The following is a 24,170-nucleotide window of genomic DNA, read 5'->3' as shown; positions in this document are numbered from 1 at the left end:
AATTTAGAAATAACATGATAATCTGAATTTGCGGCATTTCTGCTGAAAAGCAAAACCTCTAGAGCTATGAGCTAGTCATGGGAAGGAGCCTTCAAAGTGGGGATTGAAAACCATGACTTGCTGTAATTTCTTCAATAAAATGGAGGGTGTGGTTAGGCAAAATAGAATTAGCAAGCTGAATCTAAATCCAGATAAAGTGGAAGTGATGTTAAACGGTAATAGTGATTCCTGAAAATGGTCATGGAACTTCCCTTTAGGGAAAGCATATCTTCAGCCTTGGCTTGGTCACAGGCCCAGGGGGTTCTGAAACAAGTGTTATAAGTTACAGTCCACCATTGGTGACCTTTCTTGGCAAACAGATGACTGTTGTTAACATTTCCATAAACTCCAGTTTTCACTGTTTCAGAGCACTCGATGTGGGGGTGCCTTTCAAAAGTCTTACTGCTGGGTGTAAAGGAATGTTGAAGACTATATTTATACTGTTTTCGCACACAGCTTACCTCGCAGTCACAATCCTGTTCCCTCCGCAGCGTCTGGTTGGATCTCCCACCCTCTGTGCCGGAGTTACAGGAAGTGCCGCGGCTTTTGCGTAGCAAACGTAAACCGCTAAAACCCAGTTTACGTTTGCCACGCAGAAGCTGTGGCACTTCCTGTAACTCCGGCGCAGATGGTGGGAAATCCGACAGACGCTGAGGAGGGAACAGGATTGTGACTGCGAGGTAAGCTGTGTGCAAAAACGGTATTAGTCTAGTACTATCTGCCAAGTCCAGTTTTAAGTGCTGGGTTTACCCTTTGAGGTCCTAATTTGCCTGGATCCAGCATATCTTGGGGAGGATCTCTCCTTCTAGTCTGGGCATGGCTGCTATACATCCTGACACCATGAGAGCCTTAAAGCCATGTCAATTATCACTTGCAGTCGCAAGGTGTTGACCATTCACAGCAGTGACACTTGTTGCATAGAATTCCTTCCCATGCCTGTTTCTGTCAAGTATGTAATGGGCAAAGCAATCTTGAAGTGCACCATTGTGACCAGCGGCACTGTAACTATGGTGTTATTAGTCCACTCCCTGTAGGGTTTGGTTCTGCAGTGATCGGCAGGAAAAGGGGGAGTTGGCTTTCAGTGGCTGCAAATGTGTTAGTGTCTTCAGCAACTATGCCACTGCATTCCTTGGAGGTGTTGGGAGGGGCAACAGGGCCATGATAGACAAGGCAGCCAGAACCAATCAGATTGCCAGGCATGGGGCCCAAGCCAAGCACCTCTCACAGCCCAGGGTTGGAAATGGGTGGGGCTGCAGGTGCTTGTTCACTGTCAGCAGGACCCCCCACATTGCAAGTTTCATTGCAAGTACCTGGCCATCTGCCAGTGATGGCATGAGGTCCAGCAGTGCCTCCCATGGACACTCCAAGCTGGTCATCTGCCTACATGGAGCAGCAGGGGCCCAAATCCAAGAAGGAGGAGATATAGTGGGCGTTTCATTTGGTCACAGGTGCTCTCCAGTCACAGGGGCCATGCCATCCAGCAAATCACCCACACTGCCTAGAGTGCCCCCCACATCATTCCAGGCCACCCCTGTTGGTGGCAGAGCAGGAAGGGGGCTGCTCGGGTGGAGGGTTGTGCAAGGACCCAAAATGCCTCTGACAGGTTCCCCAGAAGAGCGAAGTTTGACTTTAAGACCAACAAAGTTTTATTCATCGTGTGTGTTATCTGCCAAGGGCACCCTGTTCAGGGCCTCCTGCATAGTGTCCCTTGGTCTAAGCAAGCAGATGCAAAACTGTTACTTGCAGGACAAGTACCATCCACGCCCCAGGCAAACTGAAGCATCAGGGTTGCTATTCAACTTCCCCAGCAACCCTCAGACAACACAGGCACACACAAAGACATAGGTGCAGCAAATGAGAACCCTTTATTGGAAAGCTTTTGGGGGAATGATGCCAAAAGAACCAGAATCCACCTCTGCTTAACCACATGGGGAAAGAGCGTTCCACTCCTGGGGTGCAGTCCAAATGGCACAGAGGGTGTATGCAATTGTTGGCTTTCAAAGGCAGGTTTAGTCTGCTGCCAGGACACTGTGGGGTGGGGAGGATAGCAGCCTGAGCTAGAGCTTGCTCTGGTGGATCGTCACCTGCAGATGGATGAAACAGAGACATGTGCATCTGCAGTAAGGGGTCAAGAGTGACTTGGTGGGTGCATAGACGTCCATCATAGGTCAGTGGGGAGCCCACTGCATGGCCACAGCCACACATCCCAAGGCTGGTGCCATCCAAAACACCTGTCTGGTGTAAAGGTCCACCTTGGCAGCTCCACAGGAGTCCATGCCTACAAGGGAATGAGTACAAGGATTGTGTGTTTACCCACTCACTCAGCTTGGTGGGACTCCATCTGCCCACAGCATCCTGTTCAAGGGGGAGCCCAGCAATCAACTGATCTGTCAGTCCAGTACACAGCAGAGAGCTTGGGCACCCTCCCTGGAAGCTCTCCCAGCCAGACCTTACACACCAACCCCGCAAGTGTGGGGGGTCCATGGTGGTGGGTTCTGTGGCTCCTGCTACCTCAAGTGGGCTGCCATACTGATGAACTCGGGTACGGGAAACAGCTTTGCCAGGGCAGCTATAAGCCGCAAATGAGGGGAAAGCAGGAAGTAGGTTGGGGGAAACCTGTTAGTATGCAGGTGCCCATTTGTGTCTTGCCTTCAGAGACAGGGTGCCTTTTAGAATTCAGAACCGGGAAGTCAGTCACAAGTGTGGACTTTGGTCTCCCTGTTGGGTGTCGACACAAAGTGCTCACTCAGTGGTGCTAAGTGCCCTCTCTGTGTTTTTCTGGCCAGCAGCACTTGCTCAAAGTCTGCACAGCAGAAAACTCTCAGTCAGCATCCTGTGCTACACTCCCTGCCTCATGAGGTGGACTAGCTGGGGTTTTTGTAAAGCTGGGTGGGTTGTGATTGGGTGCTGGGAAGGAGGCTTGGCAGCCACAGAGGAAGAAAGTGATTGGTTGTGCACTGGGTTGACATTCTGAGCTGCTTGGAGCCTCATGGATGTGGCTGCAGCTATGGGGGGCACTTGGGTTTTTTTCCGTTCAATGGCTGCCTATAGGCTGTGCCACTTTTTTTATTGGCTGCACCTTTGTCAGGGAGCCTTCCTGGGCTGAAAAGCATGAGGGAATGGACTAACGCCAGCCATGCCCTGTGATCCACCCACAACAATGCCAGCACAGAGCCATGTGCCAGAATTATACCACGCACAGCCACTGCTGAGCTGCACTGATGTCCGAGAGCGGTGCAGCAGATCTGGGGTCCTGCTCTAGCATAACTGGCCAGCGTATCTCCAAACTATGCTGGTCTGTGGGTCAGTCCACTCCTGAAGCTAATTATCGCCCCCCTAAGGATTGTGCAGAGGCAAGTCAAACCATTTCTCCTTAGATTTGTTTTCTTAGAAAACTGTTTAACTCTTAAATAAATTATTTGCTGTGAGGCACTATGAGTAAATACTTTGCCCATGCCATGTTGCAGAATAATTGAGAAGTGGTTCAAGGTTGCAGAATAATTGAGAAGTGGCTTCAAGGCTGCCATGAAATATCACAAAAGATGGTGTTGTTTTGCTATCTTTTCCTTGAATTGTGGGTCAGCATTTTTTAAACCATTAAAGTGACTTATTTCTTTCTCCTGCTCTGTTCAAACATGGTGAGTGAAATAGGTGAAGGTATGAACTGAGGGAAATTAGGGGGTGGGCGAAGCTTAGCTAGGGAATAACCTTGTTCACTTGCCTCTCCCATGGGGCTTCCAAGGTTCCAACATTTGTGGCATAACAAGAGTTGAAGCTCCAGGAGAAACGGCAGCTTTGGCATTCTTATAATAATTGTGCTTTACATTTTAAAAAAGAATATTTACTTTGACAAGCTTAGGTTTCTGAATCCTAATCAAAATTTTATTGAGCTTATTGCAAAATCCCATTGTGAATTCTAAGGGTTGACTGAAATACAGTTTTAATGAACTCGCTGCAAGTACACAGCCCTTACATAATTGGTGGATGCAGGCGCTGAATAATTTACAAAGAGAATTATTAAAGACATCAGCTGTTTATAGACAGGTTTTCAACTATAATTCCAATAGAAAAGTTGGCAAGGAGGATGGGATTTTGTAAAACAGTCTCTTGCTGTTTTAACATTACCATGATGAAATGTACAAAACTGTGATGTGCACTGTATGCCTTTGTATTCCTTGTGGGTTCTTCCTGATGCTATCCTAAAATCACTACTACTTAGTTCCTTACGTCAATGTATACATTGAAAAGGCTGTTTTTCCAGAGTGGTGGGATGCACGGCAAGCTTCATTGGTATGTTAATTCTGAAGTGAAATAAAAGCCAATTGAGGTCTCTTCGCTGTAGAAGACAGGGTGGTGATCCTGCTCTGATTCTGCTACTCCACCGAGCAAAGTTTATTCATTTATTCTTCCATTTATTAAAATATTTATACCCTACCCAACATTTCATCATGCCCTTCACCTGAGCACTCATCCCAGGCCCAGGAATTCCACTCTGGAGGCTGTCATTCAGGACCAGGGCAGGTTTCTTATAATCTTTCCTGCATTTTCATTGCAACTTACGTGTGCTGTACTGTATTTCAATGGAGCTATGCAAATCAATTGGCATTCCTGGTTCCCATTATATTCAGTGGCTCTTAGGGCATCTTCCATTGGTCCCAGAAGGCATTACTGTCAATTTTTTAAGTATATCCCACCATTATGCCCTATGGGAAACTTTTGGGGGGGGGGGGGCTGAAATGGCTGTTTTCAACCAAACTTACAGCAGAGCAGGTGCTGTCTACCAAAGGTGACAAATTCCATGGGCCCCTTAGCAAGCTATCCCAGCTGTCTATTTTCCCAGGCATAGTACTTGGAAAGTAGAAGAAAAGGGCTCCAAAACCCCCCAATAAATGAGGGAGGGAAAGAGAACTGCAGCTCTCTGCAGCTTGTCTCCAAGGGTGATTGGCTAGAAGTGTTTTGTGTTTCTCCCTTGCAAGGATCTAATTGGGAGAAATGTGATATCTTGAGAAATCAGCAGAGTCAAGGAAAAATGCAAGCAGGCTTTGTAACCAGCTAACAGCATCTGTACTTGAAAACAACATGCATTTCTTTGGGGAGGGTAGTTTCGTTTTATTAAGAATTCCATATTCCTAATACAATCATGGTGATAACTTAAAACAGTGATTTTCATGTATATCTTCTGCTTGGGAACTTTGTTATGCACACCTCCTAGTTAACACTGTGCCTTATCAGACATCTTCATGGATTCCAACAGAACACAAGGACACATGCCAATAGAGGTCTGTCGGCTGGTTTGTTCCAGAGAATTTAAAATCTACACACACGTTGTTAAGAGTTACATCATTTTCAGATGTTCATTTAGTTATGGATTAGGCTGCTTAAAGAGATCCTTGGCAAGAGAGTTGGGCAGTTCCCAGATTCTCCAGTAATGTCACTGGCAAGGAAAAGGCATCCCAGTGAATGTAGCTAGTGAATGGGAAGAGCACAACGATTCTATTGTGGCAAGAAATGTTGCCACTGACTTGGGCCCAAAAGTGTATTGGAAGGCATATGATACAGCAACTTTGCTGAAGCACCTCTTAGTTCTGTCAGTTGGCTAGAGAGAGACCTTGTGAAAATGAGAGGCGAGCCAGTTTGAGTTCCACAGAGGACAAACAGTAGGAAATAAATGTACTCAATGAATGACACGACCAGGCTTAGCTTTTATCCTAGATTGGCCTGAAGATGATTTTTTTTTAAGGGGGCAAGTTCATGGTTTGCAATCCTGGGGCAAGGTGGTGGGGAGGAAAGGGGGAATGCAGTTGCAGGAGCATGATGCTACACAGAGCATGGATCCAAGCACTGGGCAACCTGCCTGCCAGCCAGTAGCTCCAACCACCCTGCCTGCTGGGGGAGCAACACAGGATGGAAGATCCAGTGGTCCTACCTGGGTGTGCCCCACTGCATGGTTCCCTTGCCATCAGGGAGATAGTGCCAGATGACATGCCAAGATGGGCATACCACCGAATGGCCCCACCTGAAAAGCCCTGACCAAGGTAAGCAGGCTTTCAGGCTCAGCCTCCCCACAAAATTGGATCTGGCCCACTGCGCAACCATCCAAAAGCCAAGTATGGCAGCAGTTTGTTATGTATAGAATAGGCAGGCCAGAGTGGGAACTCTGGGTGCCAGGTCCACCTGAAATCCCCCAAAGGGTAGTTATTCCCAAGGGTCCATCTATAGAAGGATATAGGTGCTAAATGGATGCCCATTATTTTCTGTGTTAGGCCCCTCTCTTTCAAGTCTGCAGATTCAATAATGAGTCAATGTAGATACAAAGAACTAGTTTATTGATACTGGTTACTTGGCCAGAGCTTGAAAAGACTGAAGACCGTATAATAGATACACTGCATATAAGGAACACTTCAAAGGGATTCCTGCAGGCCGGGGAATCTTGCAAGGGGAACATTCACACATAGATGTTACTAATATATTCTCATGTTGATTAGAGGCCCATGGCCTTGGTACTCCCAGGCTTCCTGTCTCCCCCGAGCCTGAGCTGAGAAGGTTCAGATAAGACTTTTCACACATCACCATTTCAAAGCAGGGACATTCTCTACAGACGGGAGGAGGGAACACTTGTCCTTTTAAAAAGTAAGAAATGCTGTCACAGCCTGCAAGTGAGAGCCCTGAGTGGTGAGCATAATAGAATGGAGTACTTTCTCTGTGTCACTTATCACCAAGAGCCCACAGCACCTCCAGGACAGAGTCCTGGTATTGATTCACATCAGGGCCAATACCCAGAACCTCCTCACCTGAAAGCAAGACAAGGCATCTGCAATGTCATTATCTGTGCATGCAATGCTCTAGGCTGAAAAGATGTTCACAGAGAGGCAGACCAAGATGAGCCTGTATACCAGTCTCATGACCCAGAGTGTGAAGTCCTGACAATTGCCTGGCTGTTGCCTCAAAAAAAAGATATGCTTGTTCCTGAACAGATCTTGCCAGTCTGTAAAAGCCATCAAGATAGGAAAAATGTCAAGGAAAGTGAGGTCACTTAGAAGGCTAGTCCCTGCCAAATGAGGGGTCACTGGTGAGTGCACCAGAAGCCTGTGAGGTAAACTCTGAAACCCCAGCTGCCTACAGTGCCTGAGTGCCCTTGCAGCAAACTGCTCATGTCTGAGGGCAATTGTCATATGGACATCCTGTTGAACTCTAAAAGGAAGGTGAACAAGACTCAGAGATTGGCCTTCATGCCCCAGATGACCCTGATGTGATGGTGTGAGGAGGTAACCACTGCAGTGGATCTTGCAGTGTGGGTGCAGAAAACCTGTCCTGGCAGGCAACATTAACGTACCTGAGGAGTGCCTGGAGCTCTTCAGCATGCACTTCCTGCTAATCAGGGTTTAAGATACAGAGTATGGGAAACAAGCAGGAGAAACTGGAAGTCCAATACAGGAAGGAGAGTATGACCTAATAGGTCTTACTGAAACTTGGTGGGATAACACTTACAACTGGACTACTAGGATTCAGGGGTACAACTTATTTAAAAGGGACAGACCGATGAGAAAGGGTGAAGGCATAGCAGTATATGTGAAGGAGGTATATACTTGTGATGAAATCTGTGAATCTGAGCATGGCAGCTCAGTTGAGAGTCTCTGGGTAAAAATAAAAGGAGTAAGAAATAACAGTGATATTATGGTGGGGGTCTGCTATAGACGACCAAGCCAGGCAGAGAACTTGGATTAGATACTCCTACAACAGACTGTAAAGTTCTCCAAGAGAAGAGAGAGAGTGCTCAAGGAAGATTTCAATTACCTGGACATCTGTTGGAAGTCCAGCTCTGCTGAAAATGAAAGGTCAAATAGATTCCTGACTTGTCTTGCTGACAACTTCCTTTTCCAGAAAGTGAAGAAGGAAACAAGAGGATCTGCTATCTTGGACTTGATTCTCGCCAACAAGACAGAATTGATTGAAGAAGTGGAAATAATGGGCACCCTGGGCAGTAGTGACCATGTGTTTCTGGAATTTACAGTCTTGGGGAAGGGGAAAGCTATATGCAGTCAGACTTACAGGATGGAATTCAGAAAGGCAAACTTCGGCCAGTTTAGAACTATGCTGGGTAAAATCCCATGGTCAGAAATACTTAGGAAGAAGGGGGTTCAAGAGGGGTGGGGATTTCTTAAAAGCGAAGTACTGAAAGCGCAATCACAGACAATTCCTATGAGGAAAAAAAATGGAAGAAGCCTAAAGAAGCCAAGATGGCTCCATAAACAGCTCTCTAAAGACCTGAGAAATTGGAAGGAGGGCTTTATAACCAAGGATGAATATAAACAAATCATCAGTGCTTGTAGAGAAAACTTTAAGAAAGCTAAAGCTCAGTATAGGCTGGCCGAAGATGCTAAGAACAACAAAAAAGGGTTTTTTTCTTATGTTCATAGTAAGAAAAAGAGCAAGGAGATGGTAGGCCCATTATGAGGGCAGGAAAGTGAAATTGTAACAGGTAATGAAGAAAGGGCAGAACTGGTCAATTCCTACTTTCCCTCAGTCTTCTCTTCTGAGGGAAACAGTGCTCAACCTGGCATAAACAGAACATATAGTGAGGGTATGGAGTTCCAACCTAGGATCAGCATAGAGGTAGTACATAAACACTTAGTTTCTTTAAATGAAACAAACTCCTCAGGGCCAGATGAACTGTATCCAAGGGTACTAAAAGCACTTGCGGATATAATTTCTGAGCCTCTGGCTATTATTTTTGAGAATTCTTGGAGAACAGGAGAGGTGCTGGAAGATTGGAGGCGGGGAATGTTGTCTCCATCTTCAAGAATGGGCAAAAGGAGGATCCGGGTAACTACCGACCCATCAGCTTGACATCCATACCTGGAAAAGTTTTAGAATAAATCATCAAACAGTCAGTCCTGGAACATTTAGAAAGGATGGCTGTGATTACTAAGAGCCAGCCTGGATTTCTGAAGAACAAGTCATGTCAGACTAACCTGATCTCTTTTTTTTGAGAAAGTGACTACCTTGCTGAATCAGGGGAATGCTGTAGACATCGTTCATCTTGTTTTCAGTAAGGCTTTTTTTTTAATAAGGTTCCACATACTATCCTTGTTGACAAGTTGGTAAAATGTGGTTTGGATCCTGTTACCAGTAGGTGGATCTATAACTGGTTGACAGATCACTTCCAAAGAGTGCTTGTGAACAGTTCCTCATTCTCTTGGAGAGGACTGACAAGTGGAGTGCCTCAAGGATTTGTCCTGGGACCTGTTTTGTTCAACATCTTTATAAATGATTTGGATGAAGAAATAGAGGGAATGCTTATTAAATCTGCAGATGATACTAAATTGGGAGGGGCTGCAAATACAGTAGAAGACAGAAACAGGATACAGGATGATCTTGACAGGCTGGAAAACTGGGCTAAAATCAATAAAATGAATTTTAACAGGGATCAATGAAAAGTTCTGCATTTAGGTAGGAAAAATCCAGTGCATGGTTATAGAATGGGGGAGACTTGTCTTAGCAGTAGTATATGCGAAAAGTATTTAGGGGTCTTAGTGGACCATACGCTGAACATGAGTCAACAGTGTGATGCGGTGGCTAAAAAGGCAAATGCAATTTTGGGCTGTATCAACAGAAGTATTGTGTCCAGATCACGTGATGTGATGGTATTGCTTTACTCTGCTCTGGTAAGACCTCACCTGGAGTATTGTGTTCAGTTTTGAGCACCACATTTTAAGAAGGATATAGACAAGCTGGAAGGGGCCCAGAGGAGGGTGACGAAGATGATGAGAGGTCTGGAGACCAAGTGCTATGAAGAAAGGTTGAAGGAGCTGGGCATGTTTAGCCTGGAGAGGAGGTGATATGATCACCATCTTCAAGTATTTGAAGGGCTATCATATAGAGGATGGTGTGAAATTATTTTCTGTAGCCCCAGAAGGTAGGACCAGAACCAATGGGTTGAAATTAAATCAAAAGAGTTTCTGGCTCAACATTAGGAAGAACTTCCTGACTGTTACAGCGTCCTCAGTGGAACAGGCTTCCTCAGGAGGTGGTGGGCTCTCCTTCCTTGGAGGTTTTTAAACAGAGGCTAGATGACCATCTGACAGCATTGAAGATCCTGTGAATTTAGGGGGAGGTATTTGTGAGTTTCCTGCATTGTGCAAGGGGTTGGGGCAAGATGACCCTGGAGGTCCCTTCCAACTCTGATTCTAAGAGATGATAGTTCTTAAGGCAGACAGCTTGTCATCTGGAAGGCAGGAGATTCCCTGGACAGAATCTAGAAAGATCCCCGGGTACATTGGTTGAGTGACAGGAACCTCATTTTTACCCTGGGCTTAGTAGAACCCCACTTTTGTCTGCCAGAGCCTGGAAAGTGGCCAAATGGGAAGTGTATGTGGGCCTCCCAGCCCGGCCAGCAAACAAGAATTCATCCAACTAGTGTGTGATGTGGGAGAATTGGATGTAGTCCTTGATATCCCACTCCAAGAATGTGCTGCATATCTCAAAAGCCACACAGGCCAGAGAGCTACTCTTGAGTGTAGCCTTGTCATAAAGTTTAAAGCCCAAGACGCAAAAGACTTCAGAGTGCACCAGCAGTAGCACATTGCACTTGGCCTTTCCCCCCGACCACAAAACGACACCAGACTGATCACATGGCTATGATAGCCTGGGTCTGACATAATTGAGGGACTTCCTCTTCCCTGCCCATTTGCAGAGTAGGGTGGAATAAAATCCACGAAATAAATACATCAAAAATTAAAGATGCATTCCACACCTTGTGAAACTCCTGGGGGATGACATTGACTACCAATCTGTTGGGGTAGGATAGGTGTTGGATTATCCAAAGCTCACCCAGAGCCTTCTTACGGACCACCCCTAACAGGGACACCCCCAGCCAGCCATCATGTTATCCCACTTCTTCTGGATTCACATTCCTTGGTGACTTTAGCCAAAATGATTTCACGAATCTCATGGGCGGATTTCAAGTTGCCTAGTTCCACAGGAACCTTGGGCCCACGAATGGGATTCAAAAGCCACAAGTGAATCCATGCCAGAGGAAATAGGCCATGGTGTGATCAGATAACACTGTAGTGGAAGGCAAAGGTCTAAAGGAAGGTGGGCATGCAAACAAGGCCCAGACTTGCACCCCCAGAGTGCTGGGGATTATTTGAAGGGACCAGAAGTGGTGGTGGGGATGACCGCTGACCCCCGCTCCATCCTCTTGTTGCCAACTGATGGGGGTTGGCTTTTCTGAAAGGGTTGGGAATTGCTGTGGCCTCAAGGGCCTAGACTGCAGACTGAAACAGCTGTCACAGTTGTGTCTGAACTTGCAGTGAGCACAGTGGCATTTGTTCATGACAAAAACTTTGGGAAACCATAATTTATCAGTGATCAATTCCCACTTGACTGCCTAGCTGTGAGAGGCGCTCTTATGGAACACTCATCAAAATCCAAGGCTGTGGCACTGCCCACCAAAGCCCACTTCCTTAAAACATTGCCCATGTGGTTGGATAGATGCCAGCCTCAGAATAAACAACCCCCATGAAAACTGCATCTCCTACCACCAAATTATGGAATGTGCTGTTGGACTCCTCTCTCCCCCATTTTTCAGGCTGTGACCTGTGCCTGCTGACCTTGGCTTTTGACTTGGGAAATGAGAATATGCCCACGTAGTATCACTCTCCTTACAAATGAGAGGGATACCTGGGGGGGGGGGAGTTCCTCATAGACACCATATGTAAATGGAGGTAAAGTGATACCTAGGGTGCTTAGCCTCCCAGATGGCCTCTGGGCCCAACCCATCCCCACCCCCCTCTGTATGCAGGCCCGTAGCCATGGTGTAGTAGATAGGCTGATAGACAGTGCTGGGGAGGAGCCAGTGGTCGTGGTGCATGTTGGCACCAACGATGCAGGGAAATGCAGTCGTGAGGTCCTGGAGGAAAAATTTAGGCTGCTAGGCGGGAGACTTAAGGCCAGGACCTCTAAGGTAGCCTTCTCAGAAGTGCTACCTGTTCCACGTGCAGGGCTGGAGAGACAGGCACAAATTAGAAGTCTCAATGTGTGGATGAGAGGATGGTGTAAGGAGGAAGGGTTTAAGTTTGTTAGGCACTGGGATGCTTTCTGGAACAAGCGGGAGCTGTACAAAAAAGACGGTCTCCACTTGTCCCCAGATGGAACCAGGCTGCTGGCGTTTAAAATCAAAAAGGTGGCAGAGCAGTTTTAAAACTAAATCTTGGGGGAAAGTCGACAGGAGATGAAATGTCTCTGGTTCGGGAGGACTCATCTCGAAGAGATGAAGGGTTAGCTGTTACTTTTCTACTGGGTAATGGATCAGAGTTGTCCACTGAGATGGTGACAAACAGAATGGACTGCCTGCCAGAGTCCAAGGCAGCAGGAGGAAGGAGGTAGGCCTAGCTTGCCTGGGAAATTATAGATGTTTGTACACAAATGCTAGAAGTGTTCAAAGTAAAATTGGTGAGTTGGAATGTTTAGTGTTGGGAGAAAACAGACATTGTGGGAATTTCAGAAACTTGGTGGAATGAGGAGAATCAGTGGGACACGGTGATTCCTGGGTATAAGTTATATTGGAAGGATAGGGAGGGAAGGGTTGGAGGTGGGGTGGCTCTGTATGTCAGAGAGGGCATACAGTAAGGCTGAGGTCAGAGAATTAAATCCCTTCTAGAAATGCTTTGGGTTGAAATAGAGGGCCCAAAGGGAAATTTAACTATGGGAGTTTGTTATCACCCACCAAATCAAAAGATAGACGACTATAATATGATGGAAGGCTTAAAGATAGTGACTAGAGGTAAAAACTGTGTCATCATAGGTGATTTTAACTACCCGCAGATTGATTGGGTCAATATGTGTTCTGGTCGAGAGAAAGAGATTGAGTTTCTAGATGCTCTCAATGACTGTGCTATGGAACAGATGGTCTCTGACCCTACCAGGGGTGGGGCGATCCTGGATTTGGTCCTAAGTAATGCCCAAGACCTGGTGAGAGATGTAAAAGTGATCGCACCACTTGGGAGCAGTGACCATAACGTTATTGATTTCACCATTTGTATAAATAGAGAGTTGCCCCAAAAGACTGGCACAACGCGTTTAACTTTAAAAGGGGTAAATTCGCTGAGATGAGGAGGCATGTGAAGAGGAAACTGAAAGGAAAGGTAAATACTGTCAGGCAATCAGATTTCAAGTAACCAGTCCCTGAGTTGAAACAAAGTAAGGTTTATTTGATAATCCATATGCAGTGAACAAGAAGATTGGGACTGATACTAAGTAACGTTGCAGAGCATACTTAAAGGTGGCACATCAAAGGTTCTCTAAACAAAGCTACAAATTCTAAACAATGCTGTATTCACGTGTGAATATTCACACGGTAACATCCCCTTATCTTTCCCCTGTGGTTTTCCTTCCTGGGACTGGAGAGTTCATCCCTGGAGGCGCTTTTATCTTCAAAGGACAAATTCCTGCATTTGTTAGTAATCGTGAGAGAGGCCCAAGCAGGGCACTAGCAATATTCTACTTTGATGTGCCCAGCTTCATTTATGGTTAGTAACATGGGTTAGGCATTGCAACTATATTTAATAAGCATCTTTCATTCAAGAAATTAACATTTCCTGACAAATACAGTCAAAACCCTTGGGGAAGCTTGGAGGCTATTTAAAACTACAATCCTAGAAGCTCAGATAAAATATATACCACAAGTTAGGAAAAGGACAAACAGGTATAAGAAAAGGGCTGCATGGTTAACAAACAAAGTAATGGAAGCTGTAAAAGGTAAGAAGGACTCCTTTAAGCGGTGGAGAGCTAGTCCAAGTGAGATTAATAAAAGGGATCACAGGCTGTGGCAAATAAAATGCAAGACTGTGATCAGGCAGGCAAAAGGGGACTATGAGGAGCATATTGCCCTCCTTTAACAAACTCGAATGTGGACATATTGCAAAAAACATAAAGACCAACAATAAAAATCTCTTCAAGTATATTAGAAGCAGGAAACCAACCAGGGAGGCAGTGGGGCCCTTGGATGACCAAGGGGTCAAAGGATTACTGAAGGAGGATAGGGAAATGGCTGAGAAGCTGAATGCATTTTTTGCCTCCGTCTTCACTGTGGAAGATGAGAAGTGTTTGCCTGCTCCAGAACCACTTATTTTGGAAGGGGTGTTGAAAGACCTGAGTCAGATTGAGGTGACAAGAGAGGAGGTCCTACAACTGATAGATGAATTAAAAACTAATAAGTCATCAGGTCCGGATGGCATGCATCCAAGAGTTCTGAAAGAACTCAAAGTTGAACTTGTGGATCTTCTGACAAAAATATGTAATCTTTCATTGAAATCTGCCTCCGTTCCTGAGGACTGGAAGGTAGCAAATTTCACCCCCATCTTTAAAAAGGGTTCCAGAGGAGATCCGGGTAACTACAGGCCAGTCAGTCTGACTTCAATACCGGGAAAGTTGGTAGAAACCATTATCAAGGACAGAATGAGTAGGCACATTGCTGAACATGAGTTACTGAGGAAGACTCAGCATGGGTTATGTAAGGGAAGATCTTGCCTCACTAACCTGTTACATTTCTTTGAGGGGGTGAACAAACATGTGGACAAATGAGACCCGATAGATATTGTTTACCTTGACTTCCAGAAAGCTTTTGATAAAGTTCCTCATCAAAGGTTCCTTAGTAAGCTCGAGAGTCATGGAGTAAAAGGACAGGTCTTCTTGTGGATCAAAAACTGGCTGAGTAATAGGGAGCAGAGAGTGAGTATAAATGGGCAGTCTTCACAGTGGAGGACGGTAAGCAGTGGAGTGCCACAGGGCTCAGTACTGGGTCTCATGCCCTTTAACTTGTTCATAAATGATTTGGAGTTGAGAGTAAGCAGTGAAGTGGCCAAGTTTGCCGATGACACTAAATTGTTCAGGGTGGTGAGAATCAGAGAGGATTGTGAGGAACTCCAAAGGGATCTGTTGAGGCTGGGTGCATGGGCATCAATGTGGCAGATGAGGTTCATTGTGGCCAAGTGCAAAGTAATGCACATTGGGGCCAAGAATCCCAGCTACAAATACAAGTTGATGGGGTGTGAACTGGCAGAGACTGACCAAGAGAGAGATCTTGGGGTTGTGGTAGATAACTCACTGAAAATGTCAAGACAGTGTGCGATTGCAATAAAAAAGGCCAACGCCATGCTGGGAATTATTAGGAAGGGAACTGAAAACAAATCAGCCTGTATCATAATGCCCCTGTATAAATCGATGGTGCGGTCTCATTTGGAATACTGTGTGCAATTCTGGTCACCACACCTCAAAAAGGATATTATAGCATTGGAAAAAGTCCAGAAAAGGGCAACTAGAATGATTAAAGGTTTTGAACACTTTCCCTATGAAGAAAGGTTAAAACGCTTGGGGCTGTTTAGCTTGGAGAAACGTCGACTGCAGGGTGACATGATAGAGGTTTACAAGATTATGCATGGGATGGAGAAGGTAGAGAAAGAAGTAATTTTCTCCCTTTCTCACAATACAAAAACTCGTGAGCATTCAATGGAATTGCTGAGCAGTCGGGTTAGAACGGATAAAAGGAGGTACTTCTTCACCCAAAGGGTGATTAACATGTGGAATTCACTGCCACAGGAGGTGGTAGCAGCTACAAGCACAGCCAGCTTCAAGAGAGGATTGGATAAAAATATGGAGCAGAGGTCCATCAGTGGCTATTAGCCACAGTGTGTATATATATGTGTGTGTGTATGTATATAATTTTTTTGGCCACTGTGTGACACAGAGTGTTGGACTGGATGGGCCATTGGCCTGATCCAACATGGCTTCTCTTATGTTCTTATGTGTGACACAGAGTGTTGGACTGGATGGGCCATTGGCCTGATCCAACATGGCTTCTCTTATGTTCTTATGTGTGATACAGAGTGTTGGACTGGAGGGGCCATTGGCCTGATCCAACATGGCTTCTCTTATGTTCTTATGTGTGACACAGAGTGTTGGACTGGAGGGGCCACTGGCCTGATCCAACATGGCTTCTCTTATGTTCTTATGTGTGACACAGAGTGTTGGACTGGAGGGGCCATTGGCCTGATCCAACATAGCTTCTCTTATGTTCTTATGTGTGACACAGAGTGTTGGACTGGAGGGGCCATTGGCCTGATCCAACATGGCTTCTCTTATGTCCTTATGTCCTCTGGGTGCCCTGCCCCTGACTTCCTGTCAGGTGCCTCTAGTCAGGTTCCCCAACCTTCCCTCTTTCCCCTTTCCACAGCTTGAGTGACCACGGGAGTGAAAATCATGCAATCACAGGAGTGTGCAAGAGCAGCCACCACCCCTCCCGTTTGATATAAAGTGCCCCCACCCCTGTTTAATCATGCACAAGGGGCAGCAGTAGAAGGTGCCAGCTTCCCACACAATTTAAAGGTGCAGGAGGCTGGAACATGCTCCTGCTGCCCCTTGCACACAATTAAACAGGGATGGGGGGATCCCTTTAGGGCTGCTGCAGGGCCTTATCTGTCACCCAAGCCAGGCTACCCATGCTGCAGCAGCAGCACTCCAGAAAAGCTGCTTCAGCTGCTGCTGCCGCCACTGTTGCCCAGTGTGGCTCCGGGAGAGACTTGGATGTGTCCAGGGCCAAAAGATGGAGGGAGTTCCCAGTCAGTGGCACAGAGGGAACAAACAGAGTACACAGCCCAGGGAAGGAGGGAAGGGGCTCGATGGCTTCATCCTCCACAGCTCTCCTGGAGAATTCCCACTTCCCAGGCGCTCCCCACCCCCTCCCGCCTTTGCTCAGGCAAGAGCCTACCCCGGCTGCCACTACTACCAACCTGCTCCATCAGACTGTCCATTGGGAGCAGCAGGGCCCCAGTGGTCTGGGTGGAAAACCCCTCGTCAACTCAGGGGCAGGCAGGGGGGGTTGTTGTTGTATTGTATGTGTGTGCGTGCATGCGAATGGGCCTGACTTTGCCTGCCTGGAAGTCCTGGTTGACTTCTGGTGACTCGCTAAGTGCCCCCTGACCATTCTTCATACCCCCCCCCCCAACCTTAGAAATCCTGGCTACAGGCCTGTCTGTATGCCCTATGCAGGCAGGGGCAGGAAATGTGCCACAGACACCCAGTATTCCCCTGCCACATAGGCAGATCCCGCATTAGAGAATAACTCACCAGAAGTCCTGTCATTGCTGGATTTCTCTCCTCCTAAAGACATCTTATTAGCTTTGCATTTCTGGGTGCGCTTCCTATTGATCACAGCCCAATTCTACAGGGCCTTGTCCTCCAAGCTACTGGGAAGATGGGGTCACTAGGAGACCAGACCTTTTGGCTACTCTAGGTGGGCCTCTTGGTCTGGCTATGCAGGTCCCAGCATGCCTTTGCTTGGAGGGCCCCAGGGAGACAGCCATGGCATCCTGAAAGAGGGGAGCAGCTGTTGGACATGCTCGGTGAGGTTCATCCATACTTGCATGATGCCCTGAAGAACAGCTGTGTTTCCTGTCCCCAGAAGCCCCAGACCTTGTGTAGGAGCCTTCCCCTTACTGTGAGGGAGTGGGATCTGGACAGTCCCAGGGTGGTTCCCAGGGTTCTGCAATGGTGGGCAAAAGGCCACAGGCCATTTTGCTAAGGCCTCAGCCCCTTGATGGAGGCCAATGGCCACCTGATCAAGGGCTCAGGCCTTTTGCCCAAAGAGGTGAAGGAGGCTTTCGCAGAAGCCTTTCTAGGTAGCATGGCCCAAAAATTCTGTAAAGACCTTCCCACCTCAGTATGGCTGAGGGGAAAGAAAATGTGTTGCATGTGTTCCCTTCCAACCCCTAAGGCAAGGGTGGGGAACCTTTTTTCTGCCAAGGGCTATTTGGATATTTATAACATCATTTGTGGGCCATTAAAAATTATCAACTTAAAAAACAGTGCTCTGCCGAGAGAGAACAATTCAGGCTGACAAAATTAATGCAAATAATTGTTTTTCTATTTGAAGTCATGTGAGGAGAACCTAATTTGGCACACACACACACAGCCTGCTGCCCTAGGCAAATGCCTGGTTCCAGGGCTTTTTTTTTGTAGAAAAAATCCAGTAGGAGCTCATTAGCATATTAGACCACATTCCCTAATATTAGCATATTAGGTCACATACTCATTAGCATATTAGGCCACACCATCTGGGATAATCAAGTGCAACTTGAATTGGTGGTAGCTGGCTCCCACCCCCCACCCCTATCTCCCTCCCTTCATGCAGAAACTGCAGCTGCTCCCAGCAGACCTTTAAAGGCACCTACATAACCCAGCAGCAGTCTTTCACAATGTTTTCCACTCAGGCTCCACAGAGAGAGAGAGAGGAAGGAAGGAGAAAATAAAAGAAAGGGAAATAAAGAAATGAGGGGAAGAAAGAGAAATTAAATGAAGGGAAGAAAAGGGGAGAAAGGAAAATAAAGAAATGGGGGAAGAAAGGAAATAAACGGAAATAAAGAAATGGGGGGAAGAAAGGGAAATGAAATGGAAAAAAGAGGAAGAAAGGGAAATAGGGAAATGGGGAGAATAAAGGGAAATAAAGAAATGAAGGGAACAAAGGGAAATAAAGAAATGGGGGAAGAAAGGGAAATATAAGAAAGGGGGGAATAAAGAAATGAAGAAAGGGAAATAAATGGGGGAAGAAAGGGAAATAAAGAAAGGGAGGAATGAAGAAAGGGAAAGAAAGGGAAATAAATGGGGGAAGAAAGGGAAAGAAAGAAATGGTGGGAAGAAATGGAAAGAAGGAAATAAAGAAATGGGGGAAGAAAGGGTAATAAAGGAAAAGAAGGAGAGAAAGAGAAATAAAGAGAAATAAATAAATGGGGGTAAGAAATGGAAATAAAGAAAAGGGAAGAAAGGGAAATTAGGGGGAAAAGAAATGGGAAGAAATGGAAAGGAAAATAAAGAAATGTGGGGAAAACGTACCTGAACTGTGACAATGACTTTTCCAGGCCCCATAGCAATTCTGGCCAGCCAGCCAGGCCCCGGGAGGCTGCCTCATAGTGTGGCTGGGCCCCACAATCCTCGCCAGCCAGCCAGGACTTATGACTTATGCAGCAGGAAACTTTTAATTGAGATCCCCTTAATAAGATTCTTCTTTTTGAGTGAAAAAAAACTCCTTGGAGTACAGGAATTATTCATTGGGAGAGCTGCTCTTTGATGAAGTCACTTACCTAAAAAGGGCTCCATCCTTGAAACGCATACGTTTCCGGAAATTGCGTTGTATTATGCATATTGTTCTACAGCATGTCTACAACAACTGAGGATGAAAGCTGGGCTACAAAGAGAATTGTGTGCTACTGCTTTAAGAATTTGACTGTTTGGACATTTATCCTAACAACACCTATGGAGGAGTATGTCTAGCACTGTGTATAATTCATAATTGATTGTATATTGTGGAATATTGTGGAATATCTTCTGAATATAATTATTTATATAATCTAAGTGTAGCATCTTACAGAACACAGTTATTCTGCATTTAAAAGGTGTTTCATCTGTGTTCTCCTTCTGACTTTGTGTATCTCCAACAGCTGCCCCAGCTTCCCTGAGGCTGGTTAGCCTAGCTGTCCCCATCTGCCTCTCCCCATCCTCACCAGTGCTACAAAACCAGGGCCCCAGTAAGTCTGACCCTTCATCTTTCTGCCACCACTGAGGGAAGTGCCTTAGCCTAGCTGCCACTTGCAACTTGGCAAGCCACCCAGTCTAGCAATCCTCACGCAAGAACTGAATGGTGGTGCTGGGCCCAGCAGGGTGATGGGTTGTAGCCTAGTCTTCTCCCCAAGATGCTGAGTTTTTATGCAAAGGGGAGATGTTTGTTGTTGTTTAGAAATATATTCTACCTTGTCCCGGCTGCATTCTGAAATAGCACAGTTCAATTATAACGTCACCAGTTTTGTAATGGTATCAGCGAAAATTCAGCCCATATTGCACAAAAGAACCCCCAAATCCTCAAGAAGTTCCATGAATAATTTCAGCCATCCCAAAGAAAGCTAGAGTCATATTCCATAAGGCCAAGGACAGTATAACCAGATTGTATATATTGCTTTAAGTAACTGAAGCTTGAATAATGTATATTGTTCTTCTTTCAGCTGAATAGCAACCTCTTACTAATCTTTACCTAAAACACTATGATCCTTAATCTGAACTGTTTGCTTTCATAAATAATCAAATACAGATTGGAAGTTTAGATTCTAGGAAGCAAATTGTGGAAGCAGAGTTTCCCATTTTCTAATACTCCAGGTAATATATAATCTAAATCATCTCTCTCCATGGAACCTAAGGGCAATGATAATATATAATTAAGCATAGGACATTATCTTCTTGTACATTACTGAATTTAGATCACGGAATGGGCCCTAGGCACTCCTGCTCAGGGAGTATTTTGAGCTGCTACCTCACAATATGTGAAATTATTTCAGATTCCAATTGAGTAGGAATTAACTCACATACAAAGTAGTGAATAATCTTCCTTCCTTAGTTACACAAGATTAATGGCTCTTTGTACATGTTATTTCCTCACTTGTGTGCCCATATGGTGTCCTTTTCTTTTATTTTGTGTTTTGCTCCTGCTGGGACTGGTGCTTGCACAGGGGACTACCTTTACATTTTTAGTGGTCACTTTGATATTTCATTGCTGTATCTCCAACTTATTTACAAACTCAATAAAAGTGTTTGATATTGCATCCCTGGAGATGCAGGGATGCAATATCAAAGTGACCACTAGAGGGAGGAAAACACATGTGGAAAGGGGAAGGGGAATCCGACACAATATAGGTACACAAGCAATGAAAATAAGACGTCCGGAAAAGTCTTTAGGCACTTGCAATAAGTGTTTTTCACCCTTCTTCTTGATGGTGATGCCATTGCAGTTTGGAAATCATGGGCTCTGAACACAAACTTAATAACTAGATGTGTTCCAGGAAAGCTCCATGGTGCCCCCCCCCAAGTTGTTTGTGTTATTTTAAATTGCAAGGATTTCAGTCTTTTGCTTTCCTGTTGCACCTACTGTATTGCCACATGTTCACTGATTGTTGAATTTACTTGGGAATCACAATTGATGGTGTTTAATTTACAGAACAATTCCATGGCTTCTGCTCTTCAATTTCCTGTCTATAGTTAGTTTACAAGCTTTGAAATCATGCTAATGACCTAAGTGCAGGCCATGCATACATGGCACTTCATACAAAGCTTACCCTTGGTCATGGGGGGAAAGAAAAAGAAATCCCAGTATTATCATTTTGAAAAAGAAAAGAAAAAATCTTTATTAATAACCAATCAGTTGGTTATCAGAAATCAGAAATTTCTCCAAACAAATCAACCTACTTAAAAACCTCTCATGTTAACTTGTTCACAACCAAATAAAATTGTAAACGGAGCCCCTGAAGATTTTTTTAAATGCCGGTTCCTGCACCATGCTCATTACTACTCTGTTTTGAAGGAGCTATACAATTCCCAAACCCCAGGATTAGAATATATCAGTGTATACCCGAGAAAGGAAGTGCACATACATACCAAGTTACAAACTGATTTAGAAATGGATCCTTCATCTGTATAGTCCCTGCTAACACTTGCAATGAATGGATCATTTCCACATCAAGATTTGAGATGGGAGAGGTTAACTGAGCCAAGGGGAAAGGAAGGGTGTACATTTTTAAATAAATAACCAAATCACTGTTACAAGCATCCCCTTAGAGGCAAATGATGTAGTACCAAGCAAACCTCCTGGTCGTCCCCGGGCCAAAGGAAGCCCATTTGAAAGTTACAAGAGACCGGGCCTTCTCCGTAATGGCTCCATCTTGGTGGAACCAGCTGCCGGAAGAGGTAAGGGCCCTGCGGGATCTTACCCAATTCCGCAGGGCCTGTTAGACATCCCTCTTCCGGCTGGCCCACAACTAATCGGCACAGAGCACTGAGTACTGAACATCGAACATGGAACATCGAATATTGAACATGCAATCGATGAGTGTAGCTGTAGGTCCGCTTTGTGATTTTAATGTCTATGTATATAACAAATGTTTAGATTTTTAACTATAACTTATGAAATGTTGATTTTAATGCTTAATTTTAGATTTTATGTTAGTTTTATATGTTGTAAGCCGCCCTGAGCCACCTAGTGGGAAGGGCGGGATATAAATCTTAGATAAATAAAATAAAAAAATAAATCTTATGTATAAATGCTGAAGGATAAGACATTACCCCACCCCCATTTTGTAGTATTTGCTTCCTTCCTTCCTTCCTTGTAATTACTTCCTGTTGGGCATGAATCAAACAGTGCTTTGGATCCATTAGAGAGTTTCTGTGTGCACTAGGGAAGGGTGATTTTTATCTCTTTTGACCTTCTGCATCAGACTTCCAAATCTCCCCTCATATGAGCCCTGGTGTTTCCCGGTCCCTGAAGAAGGGTACTTTAGGGGGCTTTTGGACCACAGCCATACAGAGGAGTTGGGGAAGCCATGCTCCATGGATGGAAGCTCCTTCCACTGAGGGAAACCTTCCCATGGATCCAACCCAATTAATACCAGTCAAAAGTGAGTGACAGTCATCCAATAAAGCAAACTTCTGTTTTGCACGGACAGGCCAAGAGGCAGGAAAGCAGGCTCACCTGCTTGTAGCTTAGTGACAGTTATTTTAAAAGTACAGATTTCTACATCTTTTTTTCAGATTTCTACATCTAATATTCACAACTTTGTACTTTTTCTTCACCCTATGTTTATTTTTGATGCCTTTCGTTTCTTTTGCAGCTTATCATAGGTTGCACCGACCAGTTCAGTAGTTCAGCTCCAGTTCTCCTTCAGTATTCCCACGATGCTGGCATCTTCTGGTCATTAGTGAAGGAGGGCTGTTACCCAGCATCTCCGGGGGTCAAAGGATGTGAAGGAAGCTCTCGAGAACTGACTGAGCCAACTGTGTATTACACAGGAGACTTTGAAGAATGGACAAGAATTAGTGTCATCATTCCAAGATCTCTTGCCAACAGGTATGTTAAAGAATCATAAAGTTGGAATGGACTTTCAGGGTCATCTGGTCCAACCCCCTGCACAAGGCAGGAAACTCACAAAGACCTCCCCACACTCATACCCAGTGACACGGGCTCCACGCCCAGAAGATACACTTACTGAACACAGCAATTTGTGATTACTTTATCATTTACTTTGTAGCATTCAATATTTTGTCAATATTCCTGTTTTTCAGGTTGTAAGCTACACTAGATGATGAAGAAAGCCCGGAAAAGCTGTGTTCTGCATACTATCATAACAAAACACGGCAGAGCATTTTAAAGCGATCTTTTAGACATGTAACTTGCAAGTCTTAGTAAACAAGAATGCTGTAGTAAAGCTCATTGGGACAAAGAGTGTTTTTAGGGATTTCCCCCCCTTTAGGTTTATCAGTTTGGTCAGAAAGGCTGGTAATAAGCCCCAGGAATAAAATAGGATATCTCAATAAGGACTAATTCCATAAACAGGTGCTCCCAGGTGAAAAAGAAAAAGAAGGGCCACTGAGCACATTCGCACATTGTTTTGTATCATTTTGGTTGGTGTTAGTCAAAGGAAATGCATTGCTTCTGTTTTAAAGTTTTTATTTGGGTCAACAGAACTACCTGGAACCTCTGCTAAAGAGAGAGTTGTTTTACTTACATGAGTGGAACAGCAGCAGGAAAAAAATGCAATCTTTTTTTCTCATTCCTGTAACCTGATTTCCCCTCCTGTTCTACAACTATTAGTAGTGTTACATCTGGGGGGCCATTTGCCCATTTTTAATGAGGCAACACTCCCCCTTGCCAAAGCACCACTATTCCCAGGGCCATAGCCAGAATTTCATGTTGGGGGGGCCCTACAGGGCTGGCTCACTCACTAGGCAAATGAGGCAGTTGCCTAGGGTGCTGGGCTCCCCCCTCCTGGTGCCCATGGCAAACACCTAGTTTCCCTGCCTCCCTCCCCCCGCTGTCTCCGCCCCCCCCCCCCCGGCACGATCAGAGGAGCACACTGAGGCTGGTCCTTACAAGCTTTGATGTGGCTGGCACGGCTTCTAATCCTTTGAAGAACCTGCGAGAGGAGGCTTCCCTCCCCCTCACTTCCGGTTCTAGGAGGGATGGGGAGCGAAGTCTCCTCCTGCGGGCTCTTCCAAGGATGAGATGCTGTGCCAACCGCATCAAAGCTGGTAAGGCCCCAGCG

General features: G+C 45.4%; 1 protein-coding gene across 1 annotated transcript in view; it reads left to right on the top strand.

The window, feature by feature from the left end:
* Positions 1 to 24,170, top strand: part of RELN (reelin) — a 659,346-nt gene that overhangs the window by 412,816 nt on the left and 222,360 nt on the right. The window contains exon 29 of the mRNA XM_060246073.1: positions 22,740 to 22,975. Coding sequence (XP_060102056.1) covers positions 22,740 to 22,975 — 236 coding nt within the window. The remainder of the gene's footprint in view (positions 1 to 22,739; positions 22,976 to 24,170) is intronic.

Source organism: Heteronotia binoei, chromosome 8, assembly GCF_032191835.1.
Source record: "Heteronotia binoei isolate CCM8104 ecotype False Entrance Well chromosome 8, APGP_CSIRO_Hbin_v1, whole genome shotgun sequence".
NCBI classification, from domain to species: domain Eukaryota; kingdom Metazoa; phylum Chordata; class Lepidosauria; order Squamata; family Gekkonidae; genus Heteronotia; species Heteronotia binoei.
This window is presented reverse-complemented; position numbering and strand designations above follow the sequence as displayed.